The sequence below is a fragment of the Cyclopterus lumpus genome, chromosome 3 (genome assembly GCF_009769545.1).
Source record: "Cyclopterus lumpus isolate fCycLum1 chromosome 3, fCycLum1.pri, whole genome shotgun sequence".
In the NCBI taxonomy this organism is placed as follows: Eukaryota; Metazoa; Chordata; class Actinopteri; order Perciformes; family Cyclopteridae; genus Cyclopterus; species Cyclopterus lumpus.
The window spans coordinates 9,392,808-9,401,213 of NC_046968.1; the positions used below are offsets into that span (position 1 = coordinate 9,392,808).

The 8,406-nt window shown below is 42.4% G+C and overlaps 1 protein-coding gene across 1 annotated transcript; it reads left to right on the forward strand.

The window, feature by feature from the left end:
* Positions 1 to 337: 337 nt before the first annotated feature.
* Positions 338 to 8,281, forward strand: ercc3 (excision repair cross-complementation group 3). Its single transcript, XM_034529502.1, has 15 exons — positions 338 to 517; positions 1,097 to 1,296; positions 1,422 to 1,658; positions 1,799 to 1,848; positions 1,943 to 2,078; positions 2,603 to 2,773; positions 2,947 to 3,151; positions 3,399 to 3,713; positions 3,837 to 4,021; positions 4,309 to 4,511; positions 4,623 to 4,719; positions 5,033 to 5,150; positions 5,252 to 5,370; positions 7,706 to 7,855; positions 7,978 to 8,281. Exons 1-15 carry the CDS (start codon positions 490 to 492, stop codon positions 8,104 to 8,106), a joined length of 2,343 nt encoding a protein of 780 aa, XP_034385393.1. The 5' UTR covers positions 338 to 489; the 3' UTR covers positions 8,107 to 8,281.
* Positions 8,282 to 8,406: the final 125 nt, after the last annotated feature.

Genomic DNA, 8,406 nt, shown 5'->3' on the forward strand with positions numbered 1-8,406 from the left:
AAAGCACAAGACACTACTTTATCCTGAGAGTGTTGCTTTCTATTTTTAGACATGCAGTCATCTACAGTTTTGATGTGCATTAATTACACCAATTAATTGGGATAGTTAGTAATGAACTGCACATTGGTGCAGTACAATTGAGACGGTATTATTAATGAATAAAGTTAAATTATGTAATTGAACATGTTAGTATGTTTGATTAATGTGTATTTAATAAAACTGAATAATACCTCTATAGTTATTATTTCAGAATATTTCTCTATATCGGTAATGCCTTTTGTTTCAAGATTTTAAAAGTTTATTTTGAAGGCAGAGAACGGAAGTAAGGTATCTCCATTATTTAATTCGACTAGACTCTGGTATCGTGTCGTAGCAACAGTCGTCACACAATGCAGTCCAGCTTTGTGGACTTTCAGGAGGACACCAGCCATATTATGAAGATATGCCGGTCATGTTTTTAGAGAAATCACCTATTTAAGAGTTTGTAAAATGGGTAAAAAAGATAAAGGAGATCGGGGTGAGTTTGTAATGCTAACTACGGCTTCACCTAGCTCACGGTTAGCTCACTGTTAGCTCACTGTGGAAGAGTGGAAGATCTTGTGTAGTGAACCCTCCTCACATGTCCCTGATGTGTATTGCTGACCACACTGTAGTTTTGCATTTGGACTCCCTGACCGCCTCCTTTGACTATGCCTTGTTAAGTGGTAGCAAAAGAGTATAAAACACACATTTTATATTTTAAAACGCAGGAATGGTGACATGACTGAAACGCGTGTGTAATAAAGCACACAGCTTCCTTTTTTACGCTCACATACAGTGACCTCTATACCTGTGTGTTCTCATGTTAAAACGCCCTACATACTAGCAACAGTGTCAAATAGTTAGAGAACAGAACCAGCTGTAATGTTAGTAAAGGAAAGATGTTCCTATGTCTTGTATAGCAAAATAAATATTAAAATAACTGGGTTTTAAAATGAGGAATTATATACCATTATATTGATAAAACCCTCAAACAAGATATATCGATATATTTCTGTTGTCTGTTATTTGACCACTTCTATTGCTGAACATGATTTCTAATGATGTGGTCTCACAGACAAGAAGTCCAAAAAGCGTTTCTATGAGGAGGAAGAAGAGGAAGAAGAGGTCGTGGGCAGCGAGTCTCAGCAGGCCATACCTGCTGCTGCAGGAAAACATGTGGAGGAGTCCAGTACAAGACTGGATGAGTATGGTGCCAAAGACTACCGTGTTCAGATGCTGTTAAAGAATGATCACACTTCACGCCCTCTTTGGGTGGTAAGATGTGTTTGGATGATGCATTTCCTCACTTGAGACAGTTTACTAATTCACAACTTGCGCTCCTCTTTGGTTATTTTTCTCATGCCCTTTTTTTTTTTCTCCTTAATTTTTCTCTCCTCCAGGCTCCAGATGGACATATCTTCCTGGAAGCCTTCTCACCAGTGTACAAGTACGCCCAGGATTTCATGGTGGCCATTGCCGAGCCAGTGTGCAGGCCTAACCATATCCACGAGTACAAGCTGACAGCCTATTCCCTGTACGCAGCGGTCAGTGTGGGGCTGCAGACCTCTGATATTGTAGAATACCTGCAGAAACTCAGCAAGACGTCTGTGCCAGATGGAATCGTGCAGTTCATTAAGGTCTGAATGAGACAGTGTCTTGTGTTTTTAGAGAAGAGGATAATTCCCACATGAGTGTATATGTATATATATATATATATATAATTTTTTTTGTGCCTGGTGTATTTAGTCATTGCACTTTATTCCTTTCCTTCTCTCAGCTCTGCACAGTAAGCTATGGCAAAGTCAAGCTGGTGCTCAAGCACAATAGGTAAAACCACTTCAGCGACCTTTCCCTTCTCCCTTTCCATAATTAATCACCCCGTCAGTGCTCTTCTTTAACTGTGCTGCCTGTCGTCCTTCAGGTATTTTGTTGAGAGTGCCTTCCCTGATGTGATCCAGCGGCTTCTGCAGGACCACGTGATCCGTGATTGTCGTCTCCGCACTGCAGACGGAGCGGACACTGAGCTTATTACTGAAGTCATCCAGAGCAAGTCATTGGTATGCCATCCAAAACGTTAAATATTTACACACAAACATTCAAGTAATTTATGGAATCGTCCATGAATCTAAACATGTTTTAAACATAAACCTTTATGTGTAATACCCAATAATAGGTGAAGATGCAGATGCAAAAGATTAAAAAAACTTTGATGCGTTATTGGTGTGACCCCAACACCATTTAGGAATGTAGTGTTGCACTATTTTGCATTGCGATGTGCTCTACTCAACAGGTTGGGGGTAGATGGTGCAGCTACCGCTCAATGGCAGCACAACCAAGGTTTTAAACCTGTGTGTAAAATGGGATTATGCAGACATTTTAACAAAATAATATTAATGACCTGAGGAAGGATGTCTTGTGATGCTGGAACTGAACAGTCATATTCAGCTCAATTATGATACCATCTCAGTTGAAAGCAATAATTCATGTTGTGTTTCTGAAATATCACTGTAGAGGCCAACAGGAGTTGTAACTGTTGTCCTGGTCATTCACTAACAAATGTCCCTTTTGTGTTTCCTAAAAGATTTCCAAGTCTATTGAAGAAAAGGGGAGTACTTCTACCTCACAGCAGCCTGGCGATGGGCAAACTTCAAGCCAGCCGGTGCCTGATGACATCTTCAGCTACTATGAGCAGATGGATAAAGAAGAAGAGGAGGAGGAAGAGACTCAGACTGTGTCTTTTGAGATCCGCCAGGTAGACTTCAGATTTCTGTTCTTTTTCTTTTGCTGGTTCACGACTAAATAATGTTACATTACTGCTTGCATTTATTCTGTTCATATTTTGTGGCTTCATTTCAAATGAAACACCATGTTTTAAATCATATTTGTATGCCCTACCCTGAATGGTTCTTCTCTGATCTGGTGTAGGAGATGATCGAAGAGCTGCAGAAGCGTTGTATCCAGACGGAGTACCCCCTCCTAGCCGAGTACGACTTTCGCAATGACACGGTCAACCCAGACATCAACATAGACCTGAAGCCCACTGCTGTGTTGCGGCCCTACCAGGAAAAGAGTTTGCGCAAGATGTTTGGGAATGGACGCGCTCGCTCTGGGGTCATTGTGCTGCCCTGCGGTGAGATAGCTGGCAGAACATTGTGTGACAAAACAGAAAGGACACCCCCAAAAGCATTTCCTCACAATAAAAATGCATTCTTGAAAAAAATACATATATATTTGACATAAGAAATTAAGAATATTTGCTTAACCCATAAGAAACGAGGAATAGACTGCTGAACTTGGTAGTCTTAATGTAGGCATACCCGTTAGCCCAAAGTATTACTTACTATTAATGAATGTTTTATGTCCCCTTTGCTTTCCAGGAGCGGGCAAATCCCTGGTGGGCGTGACAGCGGCTTGCACGGTGCGTAAACGCTGCCTGGTGCTGGGGAACTCCTCGGTGTCAGTGGAGCAGTGGAAGGCTCAGTTCAAGATGTGGTCGACCATCGATGACTCTCAGATCTGCCGCTTCACCTCAGACGCCAAAGACAAGCCCATCGGCTGCTCGGTGGCCATCAGCACCTACTCCATGCTGGGCCACACCACCAAGCGTTCCTGGGAGGCCGAGAGAGTCATGGAGTGGATGCGGAGCCAGGAGTGGGGACTCATTATCCTGGATGAGGTGCACACTATCCCTGGTGAGCCGTTATTGCACAGCAGTTTTCCAAATTACTGAATATTGCGAGTATTTTGAACTAATATTTGGGATACTATGGGATATGGGCGCCTAATTTAACAATAATGTTGTGTTTCCTCTGTAGCCAAGATGTTTCGTCGGGTTCTGACCATTGTCCAGGCACATTGCAAAATGGGTCTCACTGCCACACTGGTCCGGGAAGACGACAAGATTGTGGACCTGAATTTCCTAATTGGGCCTAAACTATTTGAGGCCAACTGGATGGAATTGCAGAACAATGGCTACATTGCCAAAGTCCAGTGTGCAGAGGTAAGTCTTTGCAGTATCTTACAACAAATTAAGATAAAGGGACATACACCTCATATTGATCGAGTGCTCTTCTCTGTAGATGTTGTGATTAAAATCGGTCAACTTGCAATGTGCAAAAAATTTTATAATTTGTGTTGGTGTCTCTCGTGTACTAGAGTTGGCCCTTAATTAACCATAATGTCACATGACCGATGTAGCTGGAGTCCAGGTTCAACATAACATGTACAAGTGAGCATGTTCCACATTGATGAAGCTGTCTGAACAATGTAGCCGTGTCTGTGCTTCAGGTGTGGTGCCCGATGTCTCCAGAGTTTTACAGGGAGTACGTGTCCATCAAGACGAAGAAGCGCATCCTGTTTTATACAATGAACCCCAATAAGTTCCGCGCCTGCCAGTTTCTCATTCGCTTCCACGAGCGTCGCAATGACAAGATTATGGTCTTCGCTGACAACGTGTTTGCCTTGAAGGAGTACGCCATTCGCCTCAACAAGTAAGTTATTGACAACAAGAGCAGCATTTCGAACGCTTCGGTGAACTTGCCTGTTCAGACACGATTTCTTAAGTTAAAAAAAAAAAATTCTGTTGTGATTTTCCTCTCCAGGCCTTACATCTATGGTCCAACTTCTCAGGGCGAACGAATGCAGATTCTACAGAACTTCAAACACAACCCCAAGATCAATACCATTTTCATCTCCAAGGTAGACCACTCAAACTATTATTGATTTCCTCTATGTACATATGGACCATACTCACTCAGCCATGTGCCCCCTTGTGGACAGAAGGTGGCATACCACTGTATTAGACAACAGATTGAGTGTTTCATTTGCCTCGTCTCTGCACTGCTGCTGAACTGTGTAGGGAGTTTTCTGTCCCTCAGTGGGTTTATATGGACGCTGACAATCAAATCCGAATAAAACAATATTCCAGTATCCTGCTGGCTTCCTCTTCCAGACATTTACCCCATTCGGAAACAAATGATATCAAATCAGAAACATGTCCTTCTATGAACAGGTTGGAGACACCTCGTTTGACCTGCCAGAAGCCAATGTTCTGATCCAGATCTCCTCTCATGGCGGATCCCGTAGACAGGAGGCCCAGAGGCTTGGCAGAGTCTTACGAGCCAAGAAAGGTCAGTCCGTCTGCAAAGAAAACACCAACAACACATCTCTTGTTTGCCTATGCATGAAACATGCTGATGTAGCTGTGTTGTCTGCCTGTCTGCTTGTTTAGGAATGGTAGCAGAGGAGTACAACGCATACTTCTACTCACTGGTGTCCCAGGACACCCAGGAGATGGCTTACTCCACCAAGAGGCAGAGGTTCCTGGTGGACCAAGGTTACAGCTTTAAGGTTTGTTCATCACTGCAGCAACTTGTCATGTTCACACAATGTCATCTTATTTATGTCCCCCCCACCCCCCTTGAATTGCACCGCACACTTTATCCTGTTGACACACCAGATTGTACAGTTCTGTCCATATACGTTTGCTCTCACTCTTTGGAACAATTACACCAAAGACTCTGAATATAAAAGGTGCGACAGGTTTATTTCATTATTTTTGGACTACCTAAATGTAGAATACTTGTTTTAAGTGTTTAGTTAGTTAGTTAATTTATTTTAATTACATTGCATTACAAATTGCATTTTCTTTGTCCAGTTTCTGTTATTTATTCAGTTTCTATTATCTATTGCCTGATATGATGTTTGGTTTCATCAGATCCATTCTGGCTAGACTTGTATAGTGTGAAGGAGTCCAAGACTCACCAACACTGAAATCTGAGTGATTCGGGCAACAGCCAGCAGGAGCTTGCTTCAGAGGGACAAAACAAAGAATGAACCAGGATAGAAACTGGTTTCAGAAAAAGAATCTTCAATTCAGTTTATTTTGTATAGCCCAATATCACAAATTACAAATTTGCCTCAGAGGGCTTTACAACCTGTACACATACAACATCCCTGTCCCAGGACCTCACATCGGATCAGGAAAAACTCCCCAAAAATAACCTTTGACAGGGAAAAAAGGGAAGAAACCTTCAGGAGAGCAACAGAGGAGGATCCCTCTCCCCGGATGGACAGAAGCAATAGATGTCATGTGTACAGAATGAACAGCATTTACAAAGTTACATAAACACATTACATGAATATGACAATGTATGAATGGAACTCCAATCCATGAAACAGAAGGAGGTAGAGAGGAGGGGGGGCGGGGCATCAGCAGGGCCACCGCGGGAGGCCGGCTCACCAGGCATCAAACACCTCCAGGTCCAATGGACACTATGAGACGTGAAGTCACAACGACTCCGGGGAGGAAGCAGAGTTAATAAGGTGCAATGGAGAGATGTAAATTCATCCATAAGGAGAGAGAGAAGAGGAGAGAGGTGCTCAGTGTATCCTAAAACATCCCCCAGCAGCCTAAAAGCCTATAGCAGCATATCAAGGGGCTGGACCAGGGCAAACCTGATTCAGCCCTAACTATAAGCACTATCAAACAGGAAAGTCTTAAGTCTATTCTTGAATGAGGTGACTGTGTCTGCCTCCCGGACTGAAAGTGGAAGCTGGTTCCATAAAAGAGGAGCTTGATAACTGAAGGCTCTGGCTCCCATCCTACTTTTTAGGACTCTAGGAACCACAAGTAGCCCCGCATTTAGTGAGCGCAGCTCTCTAGTGGGGCAATATGGTACTACAAGCTCCTTAAGATATGATGGTGCATCACCAATCAAGGCTTTGTAGGTGAGGAGAAGAATTTTAAATGTGATTCTTGATTTTACAGGGAGCCAGTGCAGAGCAGCTAATACAGGATTAATGTGATCTCTTTTCTTAGTTTTTGTGAGTACACGAGCTGCAGCATTCTGGATCAACTGGAGGGACCTAAAAGACTTATTAGAGCAGCCTGATATTAAGGAGTTGCAGTAATCTAGTCTGGAAGTAACAAACGCGTGAACCAGCTTTTCTGCATCTTTTTGAGACAAGATGTGCCTGATTTTTTAAATGTTACGTAGATGAAAAAATGCAATCCTTGAGATTTGCTTAACGTGGGAGTTAAAGGACAAGTCTCGGTCAAAGATAACGCCTACATTCTTTACAGTGGTGTTGGATGCCAGGGAAATGCCATCTACAGAAACCACATCACCAGATAATTGATCTCTGAGGTGTTCAGGGCCCAGTAAAATAACTTAAGTTTTGTCTGAGTTTAACATCAGGAAGTTGCAGGTCATCCATGTTTTTATGTCTTTAAGACATTCTTGAATTTTAGCGAGGTGCTTGGTCTCCTCTGGTTTGATCGATAGATATAATTGAGTATCGTCTGCATAGCAATGAAAGTTTATGCAGTGTTTCCTGATAATATTGCCCAAACAAAGCATATATAAGGTAAAGAAAATTGGTCCAAGCACAGAATCTTCCGCTCACAGAGATGGAGATGGTTTACGTAGATGGAGGACTCCACTCGTTCGGTTGTAGACGGGACTCTATACAATTTAATTTAGAGAAATAGACATCATATCAAATGACAAAAATGCCTAACTCTATTTCTTTAATGCATTTGTGAAAAAATTATTCAGGACAAATGGAAACATGAATTAGAAAAAGTGTGCACTTGATCGCTGGTCCTCATTTGTGTGACACCTCATTCTTGTACCATTTACAAATACCATCTCTACGATGTCCTGTTCTTTTTCTTTCACAGGTGATCACAAAGTTGGCTGGTATGGAGGAAGGGGACCTAATGTTCTCCACGAAAGATGAGCAACAGCAGCTGCTTCAGAAGGTTCTAGCTGCTTCAGACCTCGACGCTGAGGAGGAATTGGTGGCAGGGGAGGTGGGCGGACGACCACAGGTGAGGACTTTGGCTAAACCTGGACTCAGCAACCACATACACTTAATTACCTTTGCATTGTGCTATTGTATACAACAATATTCTCACATACCCCCCCCCCCCCACCCTTGCTTCCTAATCAGTTCTCCAGGCGAACGGGGACCATGAGCTCCATGTCAGGTGCAGATGACACCATCTACATGGAATATCGAGGCAGCAAAGCCGCATTAGGCAAGGGCATCCATCCCCTGTTCAAGCGCTTCAGAAAGTAGACGCACTGACACCTCAAGACAAACTCACTTTCAACAGGACATTGTAAATCCACGTAATCCGATCACAATAATCTGTTCCTGATGTTAGCTAATTATTATGTTCTGTTCTGGATTTTCCAGCTTTCAATGTTGCTAATTTTGTTATGTAAAAAGAATAAAAGCTCTTTTGGTTTTATTTTTGTGTGTAGTTTTTGCAAGTCTCAAGTAAATACATCTGTAAATGTAGAAGACTGAAATGAATGTCAATCTGTCAAGAAATTATTCTTAAGTATTTAAATTGAGTTAGAGTGGCGTTTAACA